This window comes from Egretta garzetta, unplaced genomic scaffold, assembly GCF_000687185.1.
Source record: "Egretta garzetta isolate BGI_Z169 unplaced genomic scaffold, ASM68718v1 scaffold429, whole genome shotgun sequence".
NCBI classification, from domain to species: domain Eukaryota; kingdom Metazoa; phylum Chordata; class Aves; order Pelecaniformes; family Ardeidae; genus Egretta; species Egretta garzetta.
The window spans coordinates 351442-366570 of record NW_009260678.1 but is presented as its reverse complement, the minus strand read 5'-3'; the positions used below and the strand labels follow the sequence as shown (position 1 = coordinate 366570).

General features: G+C 43.3%; 1 protein-coding gene across 1 annotated transcript in view; it reads left to right on the top strand.

Moving 5' to 3' along the window:
- Positions 1 to 15129, top strand: part of SPATA16 (spermatogenesis associated 16) — a 100002-nt gene that overhangs the window by 40397 nt on the left and 44476 nt on the right. Inside the window, 1 exon segment of the mRNA XM_035901190.1 lies at positions 4195 to 4284. Coding sequence (XP_035757083.1) covers positions 4195 to 4284 — 90 coding nt within the window.

Genomic DNA, 15129 nt, shown 5'->3' with positions numbered 1-15129 from the left:
GACAACTAAGAAAAAGAAAAATCTTCTGCCATCTTAATTAAAGAAATAACTTCATGCACCTCTACTAAGGTTTTACTTCTCATACTACTTATGAACTTTTACTCTCAGTACTAGCAAGAACAATGAGTTTATCTATCTGCTTTACTGGTAAAGTGTATTTTTGTATTTGTTTCATCTATAGAATCATCTCATTGACTTTTTCTTGGCCTATAAAGGCCAAACACGAAGGATGGGGTGGGTAGTAGCAGAAGCGCTTTTTCACGTCAGTCTGATTAGAGTTAAATCCCCATTGCACCTGGGAAGGAATTCAACAGAGAAGGTGCACCTTAGAGAAAAGGCAATGTGATTTCTAGCAGCCAGTTTTGATGCGGCAATCCAAATTTCTTGCCACGCCTGTTTTCTTAACACCAGGCAGTAAGATCGAAAGGAAAAACTTGGAAAGAAAACCACAGACTAACACGTGCATCTGATTCGCATCCTTCAATCGCTATGATGGGGAGAGAGTTGATGCCTTCTTCCCCCCTCCTCACAGTTAAAAAAAAAAGATAATAGGACAAACACTGTATTATTTTTTAAGAGATGATGTCAAGATCAAAAAATGAAAATGTCAAAAAAGAGGCTGATATACGGCATTACTTAAGGACTGGTTTGTTGAGAAAAACTGACCAAATGATTTACGAAAGGCTTTTAACAGGGCAGTCTTTGGATTACAGTGAAGATGAAAAATAAATGAAAATCTATTTCAAGTTTACTTTAGCCTAGTCATTTGACAGATGGGGGCAAAACCTGGCAAGAACACAAGTTTTAATCTTCAGATGTAGTGACTTTATTTGCAGTTTGCGGATCAGAAGTTTTCTCTGTGCAAAATAAGAGCTATCCATTTCCAGACGTTTCCTATCGAAGCGACTTTTTCTACGGGAAGCTCCCATGAGAAGCGTGCGAGTAAAGAGGCCAAAGGACCAATGCTTCTGCTCGTGGCACAAACCACCACATACAGAGATTGTCCTGACTGTGTTGCAGCCAGCGTGTCCACCACCTTCCTCCCTTCCTAATTCTTCTTTCAAGCCTCCCTCTTGAAACACATCCCTTCTAATTAATTACTGGATTAACCAGCCTAGTATCAAGACTGCTCATGGCTGGAGGTGGATCTTGGAGCACAGACTTGTTCTCAGTATGCACAGCCTGGCACATTTCTGCCTGGCCAGATGGGTCTCCCATCTGCTCTTATTTGAAGGAGAACTTCCTGAAATTAGGGTTTTCCTCTTCACCTTTGTACAATTCCTTTGCTTCCGATTTTTTTTTTTTCCTCACCGGTCACCTGAAACACATCAGGGTCAGATTTAAAAGCCAAACTCTGCACCATTTTAGTGCACACCTGGCATTAAATTAGTGCTGCTCTGCATAAAGGCTACGAATCTGTAGCTGCATCAGTACAGCCAAGCGCTACTTTTGGGTAGAGTAGTAACACAGCAGAAATTATTTCTAGTTATCGGCCACAGAGAGCCTAGCAACACCAAACCAGACTGCCAGGAGTCAAAGGTAGCTTTCTGATGTTTGCTCAAGCTACCAGGGCATACTATAATATTTTTCAGTATAGAATTTATAGATCAAGAGCTGCAGTTGATCTTTTTGAGACTAGTAAAAAAGAAAAAAAAAATCAAGATGGAAAATGGAGAGCTGATATCTAATTCTTTGAAAGTCTGCTACAGTTCTATATTTATTATAAGCCTATCACAGCACATCCTGCTCAAAGACTTACAGAAAATATGTTGCTAACTACCAGGGAATTATTGATTTTTAAATTTTTTTTCCCCTCATAGTGCTATTGCTCGGCTGTGGTAGAACCGATAACTGGGAGAAGGGAAAAAAAAAAGAAAAAAAATCAATATCACTATTATCAACTGTTGACTACAGTTTACAGCAGCAATAATCTCCTTTAAAATAGCTTGCAGAAGTACCAGTTGTCATCTATGTAAGGTATTACTGTTTTGATCGAAACATTAAATACTGATAGTATTTGATCTTTTGATGATTTTGTTTTGGTTAAATTAAGTTTTGGTGACCATCAGTATTGTCTAAACTTCGGATCTGAACCAGGTTTGGCTGAGAATCGCAGCGTTTGCTGTTGGCATTACCTTTTTGCAGTGATAAGAGCGATTCTTTCCCCCCCATTGAGAGCAACTAAATTTTAACATCCAGTGCCGTTTTGTAGACTGGATTTTAGTTCAATATTTAGACGTGCCTCCAGTCACCAAGGCCTGCACTTCCTCCAGTAATGCCTTGTGTTACGCGATATCATTTGTCACTGGTTTTCCCCCCACACCTTCTTCCCAGAGGGAGAGTTCCTGCGGGATAATGCTTTGTCTCAATACTGCGCGTTTTTTTAAAGTGCTGGGAAAGCATAGTTCTGAGATGGTTCCTAGTTCCTAGACCCCCAAGGATGGTCTTCAGTAGAGCTGCATCTCCAGAGCGCAGAGCACCTCTGCTCACAGAGAGTCAAGCTTTACTGTGCCAGGAGAACAGAAACGTCTCTGGTTCAACCCAACTTACCATTGTGGTTTGGCACAGTAATAGGATTGCGATGCGCTTTACCCAATTTCCTCCATTTTCTGCACATTAGAGGGTTCACAGACCAATTTTGGCACTCACAAACCAGATTTGTTTCAGAGAAAGCTGCCTACATGTTCCACGTGAACTGTGAGCAAAATATAAGTAGCATCTAATGAAGACACGGGAATCCAAACCAACAGCAGACCTTCAAGACAGCTTTCAACAACATGCACGGGGACATGTACGTGTTTAAGGGAACAGACTAAGTCTAGTCTGAAATAAAAGCCCCAGCTGCCTACAATATAGATGTAGGAGCCACAACATTAGCTTCTCTGATCTACTGATCCACTCATTGGATACATCTCGTTGCTTGCAAATGTAGATGGAACCATTCAGAGCTTTAGGCCTCCTTCTGTATGCCATGGAGAAAGGGCCTGCAGTGTGAATTTGATTCAAAAGTCTACAGCATCCTGGGGACACTTTCAGGTTTTATCTTATTCTGAAAGTGCCTTCTGAAAGCCCCAGTTCATGAGTGCTGAAAATATAGACAAAAGACAGTTATTGGTCTTAATGCAGCGGGTGTTTCCATAAATGTGAACACATAGCTGAATGTGTTTACATATGTATTTATGTTAGGTTCAAGACAATGAATAAACTTTAATAAATTATTTGGTTATGAAGAGGATTAGTTCTGTGGCTATTAGTAGGCTGAAATCACAAAAGCAATCGTATTCAATGCTAGCATGATATCCAAAACTATCAAAAAGCTATCAAAAAAAGCCAGTTTGCAAGTTTCCTATGTAGTAGAATGTAGTGTTAATCTCTTGGTTGATGTGATAAATTACCATTAAATACTTAAGATTTGTCATTACATTCGTGTTTTATAAAACTTTGCATCCCAGAACACGCCTTATGAAGCTTTTCTCCAAACCCTGGGAGAAGTGCTGACCACTCATTGGAGATCTCACAAGTGGAACTAATTAGCCAGAGAAGGAGCTGTCAATCCTGCCCTCCCGCGGCTCACATCAGAAGGATACTCAGCCTTCCAGCCCAACTGCCTAGTTTATGCTATTTTTATCCTTCCATCTTTTTCTGATATTGACTTAAAGCCTGTAATTTGTTACACCTGGAATTGCATCTGTTAAAGTTAAGGGTCTAGGAAATACGCCAAGGTCCACCCACATAGAACTTATCACTTGTACAGAAAGTATTTTAAAAATCTTCCAAGCCAACATCCAAATACATTCTAGAGGTGCAGTTTTCCCAGGTAGACAGGTCAGAGAACTACTGCTTGTGTTTGTGGAGGCAGGGCTTGACAAGAAGTTGTACTGTAGCAGTTTTGCTTATGTTATCTGCAAGCTAAAGGCAAGATAGCGTATTACCACAGGAACTTTTTTCTAGAACAATACACAAAACCCTAATGAAACTACATTTATGATATAACCACAGTAAACATTTTAATAATGCTAGTTCACGTCACAGCTGTCAAGAGAAAGCAATGGTTTGTATAACATTTGAGACATACAGTGCTGAATTGTATAGAATGTGTATAGAGTATGCATCATAGTCACAGTTTCATTATTAGTAGCTTTTGGTGATTTAAGAAGTGGAAATCTAAACTTGTCCACCTCTTATCTTTTAAAGGAGCATTATTCTGAACCCAGCCTATTTCCGGAACCACCTGCGCCAAGCTGCTGTGTTCAGGTGTTTAGAGAGATACTCGGAAGCTGCAAGGTACTCCGCCGCTCATGGATTGCTAATGGTTTCTCTATATCTTTTCCATTCCAGCTCTCAGTAGTAAGGATATCATGTTATATCCAGGCTTTTCCAAAATCAGTGGGAGCTTTGTGTTAGCTTCGTGTATGTGATCTCGCATGCAGCAGAGCTCCAATCCTCCCAGTTGGTGTAGCGTGAATAATCCCAATTATGTCCCTTGGTGCCGTTAGGCTAATGCACATAGGAGGACTTACTCGAGCTCAGGCACAGGGGTGAGCCCTGCTCAGGGCACAGGGCTGCACTGGCACAAAAGCTACATGCACACAAGCATCTTCCACTCCCTGGTTTCCCCATAACCCTGGGTAGAAGCTCTGAGTGGATGGGGGGAAAAAAAAAAAAAAAAAATTTTAAAAAAAAAAAAAAAAAAAAGATCTCTGAGTACACTGTGGTATGCTGCAAAATTTAGCCTGCGTGCAGCTGAGGAGCTTGCTGGTGTGAATGGGAACTGCTGGCAGGATGAAAAATCTGCAGGAGGAAGCTCTGCGTGCGCGCTTGTAATAACGCTGCCAAAACCTAAAAGTTCCGGCATGCAGCAGAAGTTTTTAACACGCTTAAATGAAAGAGGCGCATGGGGAACGGCAATAGTGACTGGCTACGTATCGTCGCTACTACTAAGGGTAGACCCTTACAGAGGACTGCTCAGCTGAAGACCACAAGGTATATCACAAGGTATTTCGCAAATCATTAGCTGACTAATGGCAGAAGAGTCAGTGCGAACTAGGCGTGGGACTGCAAGGGTCACTTTGCTCATCAGTTAAGATGGATGCTGGTGGTAGAGCTCTGAAGCTATTAAAATACCAGCAAAACAGTTCATAGAGGGAGTAGCAGACGCCTTTATCCAAGCAGAGTTGCAGAGAGGATTTGGGAAGATGAACTTCACTTTTCTGTGCTAGACTTGGGCCAAAAACTCCAGCGTTTTTCCTTGGGCAGGACAGACATTGAGATCACGTCAAAGTAACCTCTGCCAGCTTTCACGCGGCAGGGCAAGGAGAAGAAATTGGTTCCCCAAGACAAAGAAACAGTTTTTCCAAATTTATTTAGACACGTGATTTCAGATAAACCTGGAATATTGCACTTGACCGTAAAGCCACCCACCCCTTTTGGTTAGGGTTTTTTTGAAAACACAGCTCATTTTTCAAACAAAGCTGTTTCAAACTAAGAAAGGGAAACATTTTGTTGAAAAACACTGAAGTGCTGTGATAGATCCCAGACCTCCTTTTATAGCTCACTGATAACAGTTTCTTCTTCCTAAAAATCTTGTTGGGCTTGTTGATTCAGAGAGGAATAATTATTTACTGAATCCTCAACAGCTGAGGTCCACTGATCAGCCAGATTTTAGAGCTGTGTTAGATTATGTTGCTTTGTGCCAGGTGGGGAACCCTCTCCAGGATACTTCCAAACCCCCAAATTCACTAGGATCCAAGTAGGTGAAGTGGTACAAGGGGAAGCGTTTGGGATGCTGGGGGCAGGGAAGAGGGTTTTCCACTTGAAGAAATCACACTGAAGATTTTAAAAACATAACAACAATAATAAAAGTTAAAAAAAAAATCCCTTTCAGAAACTGCTCTTGCCTAAGCAGCAATACATATAAATGCCCATATTTGAGAAGACAGTATGAACCAAGAAGGTGTTCATAAATATGATTTCAAAAATAAATAAAAAAGTCGTGGTTGGTGTTACCGCAGATAAGCAATCAGTAAGTTTACTACATCAGCAGGCAAGAGGGAACTGTGTCAGCCTTTTTCCCCACGTTGAGTAGCTTTCAGGAAACTAGATGATTTTAAATGAGATTATGTATTTTGTAAAGGAGAGGAACATTCTGACAGACTGAATCCAGAGTGGTTCCAAAAGCAGTGACTATAGCAGTATTCAGAGTTTAGCCTAGTTTAACAGAGTGTTATAGCAACTGTGCAGAGCTGCTTCTGCAGATTGTGTTAAACTAAGCTTAGCGCTACTTCTGTCATCTCACTGGAGTCACTGGTCGCAGTCGAACCCCACTAATGGTGCGGAATGGGCTCTGCTCGTGACAGACAGACCACGCCATACAGACGTTCAGCTGCAGGCTCTGGAAATGCAAACTTGGGGTTTGCTAGCATAAGCTGTCATCCATTTCTGCTTGCTTTTTGCAGAACAAGGTCACTGTATTTCTCTTTCTGCTCTTAAGTACCCCGTGCCTTCCCACCCCTTCATGCGATTTTTAAGTTATTGCATGGTCCATTAAATAGACCCCGAACACTGCATGGGCATGAGAACAGGAGCGGCTGGTGGTGACCATTACTGCTTGGCACAAGCAGCGTGCAGAATCACGTTGAACTCAGCCTACCCATCAGGCTGGGATCCCCTGAGATTCTGTCTCCAAGGAGGTACCAGACCAAATCCTTTGGTTCAGAGCGAGCCATAGGTTAGGGCGGGGTCAACTGTAATTTAAGCTGCTCAAGTTCCTCGGTGTATAATTTTCACTAGTTCAGCCCAGGATCAGGAGAATAAGCCTGTGATGCAGCCTAAATGCGAGGACGCCTAAATTAATGTGAGGAGTCTGATATGGGCATATCCACATCACGCCCGAGTTCTGTCAGCTGGATGCCACCACCCAGAGTCCAGCCTGAGGCCATCTGGCGTCGTAAAGCCACCCCAGAAACACCACTGCGGGGTCACAGCACCTGCAAACGATGAATTCCAAAGTGCTGTGACCATCAGCTAGTAAATGTATTTCTCCTCTATTGGTATCTCTGATGTTAGGAGACTGCTCTTGACAAACACTGTAAAGATTTAAACCTCAGAAGGGAGAAAACCTATTTCAGTTGAAGGGCCATCTTGGCCCTTGAACAAATGGCCATAAATGCATTATACATAAATTCAGTCTGGAAGTTAGCAGGAAGTTTTAGGCATTAAAAGGCATTTAGGCTTAGGATCAACCCCCAATAGCAGCTACAGAAAGTACCCTGCCAAAGGGCACATGGTCACAGCTGATCTGAAGATCACTTAGTAACCAAAATGGAAATTTCAGAAAAGGGCCCTGGGCTCATTTCTGTCACAAAACTGAGAAAATGCTCTTGGAGAAAGCCAAGGAGAACCCAACCTTCCTGGCAACATGACTGCTGCCTTAGGGAAGGATGAGATAAGGGACCTGTACGTGCAAGGGGATGTGCAAGCCACAGAAGAACCTGGGAGGCCCATACTATCTCTAAAGACAGAGCAGCCAAACCACTGGCCCCTGCTTTCTGGGACAAGAGTGCTAGAAAGGGAACATGTACCCAAGGGCGAGCCTCAAAGCTCCTGAAGGAAGGGGAATCAGAGCCTGTGCATCCTTCAAGCCCCCAGGCCCACGAGCTGTGACCCCACAGCTGCCTGGAAAAGGTCTGACCAGATGAGCAATAAGGCATGAAAGCAATTTTTCTTCTTTACTCAAATAGTGCAGGCTATTGCTGACCCTGAATAGCCTTGAATCAGCAATAAGGTGAAAATCTGTAACTTACAGAAAAATACGGCCACCTATTTGCTTTGAAACTGGAGTTTTAAGTACAGAAGGGATTTTGCCCCTTTTTATCATTAAACTGCATAGCTCTCATCTTTCTGCTAATCAAAATGCTGTGCTGATTTAACAGTGTCACTGTGTTCTGCGAAAAGCTTAAGATAGCTCTTTTATCACCAGCTAGAACACTAGTGACTTGAAATTAGTTGTATACATATAGGGGAAAACAGACTGTCTGTCCCTCTGCCAGAACAAACAACTCATCTTCATCTGACTGCATAGAGTAGGGGTAAGCAATCTTTAAGGAGGAAGAAGTTTTCGGATCTTTGTAGCTGGGGTATGGCTGACTCAGCTTTTTGACATTCCCATTAAAAAAAAAAAAAAATCTAGATAATCCCGTCAGCTGAAAAGCAAGCTAGGTTTGCAAGTAGCAAACCTCAGCCCTCTCTATGAGTTCAGGTCTGTGTCCTCTTTTAGTCAGACTTGAAAATGCACTGAGAGAAAGCCAGGTGAATAATTTGGGTCAGATTGCACGTCCAGTTTTGTTTTACAAGGCATACGGTTGTACCAAGGGAAGATACATAAATAATTGGGGTTGGGGATGCAAGCTCAAGGAGTCACCAGCCGACTGCCTCTTACATGCACCTGCATCTGTGCTACCCGCCTTTGCATTGCGCCTGGGCTTTCTCTTGGAAAAAATAGAGGAAAGTTTATATTCTTTCTCTACCCTAATTGTTTCAGTTTTCCTAAATGGAAATAAAAAAAAAATTAAATTCTATAAAAAGAAAAACAATCTGTTGTCATAGCAACAGACCCCCCCACCCCCATCAGCACTGCTCCTTGATGGGGTTTGGCAGTCAGGGCAGCTCGGCGGGGAGCAGGGCCCCCCCTCCGCCAACAAGCGCATTGCACGGGGGGATGGACACGTTGCCCAGGGCTAGGAAAGAAAATGGATCTGTTTTTCCCACGCACACCAAAGCATCCGAGAGCGCCTGCAGTTTTTGTGACCCCGTCCTCCCCAGAGTAACGCTATGAAAGGAGCGCTTCAGAAACTGAACCTAGGAAAGCAGCTCCGACAAGTGCTGGGATCAGCCAAAGCCCAAAGCAAAGTCCACGTGGCCCATTCTTTAATTTGACACCAACACAGGACGTTAGCCTGTGTCTAAAATTACCAGCCGTTATTTCCGCACCACACACATTGGTCTTTATCACTTGAGATTGTCCAAGTGTCAAACAGCTCGTTCAGACAGGGTCACATCAGGCGCAAGAGGCAGCCTTCAATACTAGTTTTTCCACACCATCTGCCAGAAGCAACTCCAAACATTGACAGTACAAGGTATGTCCCTAACCCAGGGAGCACGAGGTACAACAAGGTACAAGAGAGCAGAGCAAGCACCAGCAAGAGGCCAGAACAAGCATGGACCACGTCCTCCGAAAGCATTGCTGCACCTCTGCTACAAGCAGTCCGTCCTCCCTACCCCATCTCTTCTCCAAACGGCCCGGCTGTGAAGCCGACACAGCCCTGGGGACCTCCCACCCCCCCAGGATCCATACAGCACATTCGTGCTGGCCGCTGCTTGCTTCGTACCAGGTCATGGAGAGCCCAAGCTCTTGCTGGGCTTCGCCACCTGTGTGCTTGAGCATCCCCTGTCATTTTAAAAGGCCCATCCTTTCCCCGTGCATTGCTCAGCTCACATTTCTAGAGCATTCTCCGTGTCCTTACATGGCTGTTGCCACTCAATGAGAAATATTCGTTATCACCGCGTAGCAATCTCAATACAAGGCAGAAAGTTGTTACCTGCGTGCAACCGTGGGACAGATAATAATAAATATAATAAATGTACTCTAAATACAGGCGCCATTTTCCTTGCAGGAAACTTATTACTGCTTTCTAGCCAGGGGCTAGCGATCCAGAAATGTCAGTAAAGACAGCAAGCATACCCCACCACCAACCTGGAAGGGTTTGGCAGGACAGGAGAGTTTTATAGCAGATTCCCAGTGCACTGGGAAAAAAAAATTCCAGTGGTGAAATATTTAAAACAAAGTTTGAGCCTGTCCTCTGCAGGAATATAGCAACATTAAGGTATTATGCATAGATAACATAACTTTTTTCCCCATTTGGGGACTAGTCAATGTATAGGTAAACCCTGACATTAGTAATTTCATTCCCGCTCAATATTCTGGAGTTCTGTTTATCTCTCATCATCTAATGGTTTCCAAGAGCCTCCGTAACCTCAAAGTAATGAGTTTACATTGATGTAGGATATCTGGAGATGTTTAAAAATTAACTGCTACTATTTTTTTTTCACTTTTTAAATAAGATAATTGCATTAAAATAGCTGCCTCCTACTTATTCCAGTTATAAACATCATTTTCCTTTTCTAATCTCAGCAGAAAACAAGAAAGGTCATCCAGAAGAGAGAAGGAGCTTATTTTGCATCCTCTCTCTCAGACTCAGTACTAGTGCATGGGAAATCTCAAATACCCAGGTGTCTACATCAGGAATATTAAAGTTCCTGATAAACTGAAAAAATAGAGACACACTTACCCTTTCCATGCAGCAGGTCCACACAGGGCTAGCATCACATGGCAGTGGCCAAGGCCGCCTATTAGTACCACTTACTGCAGAGCCAGGTGAGATCACTTGAGGAAGGGAGCAAAGGTAATTTTCTGCCACTTATCAGCCTCCTGATCTTAGCAGCAATTGGGGCTGAATAGCGTGGAAGAGAGAAAGTTACTCTAATGTGCATAGGCTGTGATTATTCCTAAGGCTCTGCCATCTGCAGAGAAATCCTCCTCTCCCCTTCAGGGCTTCGTTCCTTCCCGTGCAGCCCAAGGGGAGCAGCCAAGGAGCTGACCTTGAGTCTTTGCCCTCATATTTTTTTTCCCAGTGTTTACAGTGGTAAATGAATGCACAAGCATTTAGCAACAACGCTAATTCCTCGTCGTCTTTGGCAAGGTAACGCTTTGTTGCATTCCAGAAAACTCCACATATTTCTTAGACCCAGACCATCCATTTCCTCATCGCAGACTTGCGTGGCCGCGGCGAAGGATTTGGCTGTACGCCGGCTGTGGGTGTCAGCGGCTGTCGTGCAGCAAAAGCTACCTTTGACTCTTTTATTACAGGTCCCATGCACTACTGGAGATGGGCTGAGGGAAACAGTTTAGGATCTGGGGAGTGCTCTTTGCTTGCACTTACAGAGATATATCTTATTGTTCTGCACCACCAAGTGGCCAGATTGAGCAGATATTGCAAGACACCTTTGGATCCGGGCTTACTGCAGTAACACGGATGGGTTTGGTTATATTATGGAAGCTCATACTGGCCCAAACTAGCAACCAGGAAAAAAAAAATTTAACTATAGAGCCTCATATTTTGAAAGAAGGAAGGGTCACATTTTCTCCAGCATCCTCTAAGGTGTTCCTGAAGGTGTGTTGTCAGAACTACTTCAGTTCTCAGGTCAGACAGATCTCTTTGGTAGGCTATCACATGAGACTCATTTCCATCTAGTAACTCAAAATTGGCATAGTTCTGTAAACACGAGGCCAATATTTCTGTGTAGTGCATGAAGTGATTGTGTCAGAGCAGGAAGAGAATGCATGTACCTTTGTTCTTTACCATTAGAGTTTAATCCCAATATCTCTAAAAACTGTAAAAATAAAACTTGGCATTTAATCCAGAAAAAACACATGGCATGGTCTAAGTGGCAGCTATTTTCCCATGCTTTTGTACCCTGTGTTCCTTGTGCTCAGGAAGGGTCAAAGTTGAACTCTTAAGTAGCCACTCCAGAGGGTACAACTTGGAGCGAGGTCTGTTGCTGGCCAACATCACTGCTCCAAAATGTCTACATGACGTAAGAGCTGATCCCAGCTGACCTGTACTGAAACCTCTTCCATCCAGCTCTTCACGAGCTCCCATTTCCCCAGGACCTGTGACTGCAGGAGATGGGGAGAAGGACCTACCCTGGCCCTTGCATACTGCTGCAATGCTCATATGGTTGTGTATGTACCATCCTAAGTCACATATAATGTAATATACTGACATGATATACTTCACACATCAGCCATGTCGATAACATGAGGAGAGAAAAAGATGTTAATGGGTATGGCCACTGGCTGAGTCTCTTAAATAATAATTTCATAAATAGTATTTCTTTAAATAATATTTTACTTAAGTCCCATTTCAGAGTGTCTCATGCGCTCCAAAGTCTCTTACTGAAAGCCTTTATTACCTGGATTTTTATGGGCCACATGGATAGGTCCTCACTGCGAGTCAGGAACCCAACTCAGTGCTTTATGCCTTCGTGTGTTTCAGTGGGAGCCAGGCTTTTAACCTGCCTAAATATCTCAATCGGTTCTTTGGTTTCTGAGTGTTTAGGTCCCTAAATATTTTTTAGTGCCCAGCCCTGTAACCGTATTCAGACAGCGTAATTTCACCTGTGTCCCCGCGCCTGGAAATTCACAGTTCCCTATTGCATATGTCACTTTGGTTCTGTGAATTGAGCCTTGGAGGCCTTCAGAAGAAAACTCTCTGACTTGAGCACATTTGGGGTTTGATATAGGCCATCCACATAGAGCCTTAATTCTTGTGTTTGTTCTGAAAGCTGAATTTTTTAAGTCCCTCATAAGCCCCAAGGTCACAGTAGCAAGCATCGGTCCTGACCTGTGTATGCTCCCTGATGGCTGAGGAACTGAGAAATAAAATTGGGATGGAGGCACTCAAAAAGGTCAGAGGGGTTTTATGTCATGTGCCTCGCCATTCCCGATGTGATGCACGGCAGCATGGGAGGAATCTAGCAGGGATTTAAAAACTAAACATGAATGCCTGAAACCTAAGTGCGTTTCTTACTATTTAAGTAAGAACAAATTAAGAAGGAAAAATAAAGAGGAAAGGCATTTGTCTGGGGTGCAGCGATGCCTGGAGACCTCTGCCACGATCAGAGCGACATCGTGCTCAGCACGCTGCGACGAATTAGCAAAAGATTCGTCACCAGGAGGACCTGCACACCGAATAGGTAAATCAGTCAAATATGATCGTCCACATTTTACAGCTGATGCTGAGAAACAGAGAAAGATGGAGCAATTTGTCTGCAAATTGATTCCAGATTTGTCCAGGGCTCTGCACACCTCTCCGCCTTTGATCGCAGTGCCACGCCGGGAGAAGAAAGCGTTGGCTACCACCGAGGAGTGGGAGGTCACAAATTGGATGTCGTGTTGTCCTGCTGGTGGGATGGATCCTCACTTCACCAGCCCGTGGCCTGCAGAAGGGATGGCAAAGCACAGCGCGGGTGTCTGTGCGCCCAACGGATTGCGTCCGACCCATGGCAGCACTCCCGCAGTGGCAGCAACAGCGTGATGCTCGGCGCTAAGGATTTGCCGGTTTTAGCCTTTGAAATGACAGCAGTTGGGGGCACTATACTCATAGGACCCCAAACTGCAAATGACCGCTTGCAAAAGTCCTTTGACTCCAAAGTAGACAAGGCTTTAGTGCTTGAAAATTGCTCTAAATTTAGATTGAAAGTCCCCTCTTTCCAGGGCAGGTTTAGGCTAGACATCAGGAAAAATTTCTTCACAGAAAGGGCTGTCAGGCTCTGGAATGGGCTGCCCAGGGAGGTGGTTGAATCCCCATCCCTGGAGGTATTTAAAAGAAGGAGAGATGAGGTGCTTAGGGCCAGGGTTTAGTGGTGGGATGGCAGGGTTAGGGGAACGGTGGAACACGATCTTAAAGGGCTTTTCCAACCAAAGTGATTCTATGATTCTATTCTATTCTATAATTCTCTTTCTGACAAGTTGGCCACAGGAGGCCACCACCGTTTGCGTGCCCTGCTAGGGACTGCAGTACCAGCTACTGCCATTGTCACAGGAGCTGGAAGCTTTGTAGACCACCTCTAGCAGACCAAAGATACAGAATAACGTGACAGATTTGTCTTCCCTCATTTTTGCACCGCATGCTTATTTCCCCTTTACACCTCAGGACACAGTGAAAGTCTTCCCCCAAAACCATCGCCGGCGTTGGGTCAAGCAGGCAGTGATGGATGCTTTGCTCACCTCCTCTGTTTCTTCCATAGGATCCATATGTCATTCCTGGGATTAAACCCTGGCACCATTTGGAGTCCATGAGAGTTTCGCCCATGATTTCCAGGGCAATGAGGATTTCATTCTTCGTTCATCCTGTGCCAGCTGGGCTAACGATGTTCAATTAGAAACTGCTCTTTGTTCTCGTGCAGTCAAGAGGATGTTTGCCAATGATTTGAATGAGCATTGGATAAAGCTACGGCTAAATCCAATCCTTATGCAGAAATCCATGGATCCTACTGAATTGCTTTTCTCCCGGTGAAATTAATGGGAGCTGTATGAGAACATCTAAGGGAAGATTCAGCTCCTGTTTGTAACAATATGTTACCCCCTGATACTGGGCCTGCTTTGAAATGTTTATTGTTAAATCCGTGTATTTTTGGTTATATCTCATTAAGAACATAATACAGCCTTGGAAAGTACATTCTGAAAGGGTATTACAACAGGATTGGGATTACTGTTTGTGAGACACTTTTAACTAGGGGGAAATTTCAAATTCAATTTACAGTAATGTCAAAGCACAATTAATATATAGCCAATGATAAGGAGAACATGCAGAAGTACACATTGATAGCACTACATCAACAAATAAACTTTTGGTGCTAGTAATTAGGTACACAAGATTATTATATGTTTAATTGACTGAAGTGACAATTTGGAATTACATCTAGTCACATTTAATTGGATTTGGAATCTCTAGAGGAAAGGAAACAGAGAGCAGTGTGGAGAGGCAGCCATAAAAGCAAACTGATTTTCTAAAGTCTGTTAAGACTCTGCATTAATGTCCATTCCACAATAGTTTTTTAATATCCCTCAGTCTAGAAAGAATAATGCCATGATTGTCACAGACAGTGGGAGTACTAAAGCATACTCAATTAGGTAGCAAGATAGCTGATTACTTTTGGGTTGGGTCGGTTTTTATTTTTAAGATCTAGTTTAATCAAAGGTGAACTATGTCTGAGTCTGCCATAGACAAGTGATAGTCGCAGTCTGTCAAGCTGCGGGGTGTTACACGCCTTGATGCTGTCCTAGAAGAAAGGTACTTACATATAGGATATTTTACCCACAAAAACTTTAAAGCAAAAAAAGAAAAGCCAGGCTAAAATATTGTAGAGCAGTCATTAAATATTTGCTTGGATTAAAATATGGAAAAGCTATTAAAAGAAAATGTAGCCTTGTTTGCTTGCAGATCGTTTAACCAGCTAAGAAATGTTTACTAATGCTTGTCTTAAAGTCGGACAAAGACTGAGAGTTAT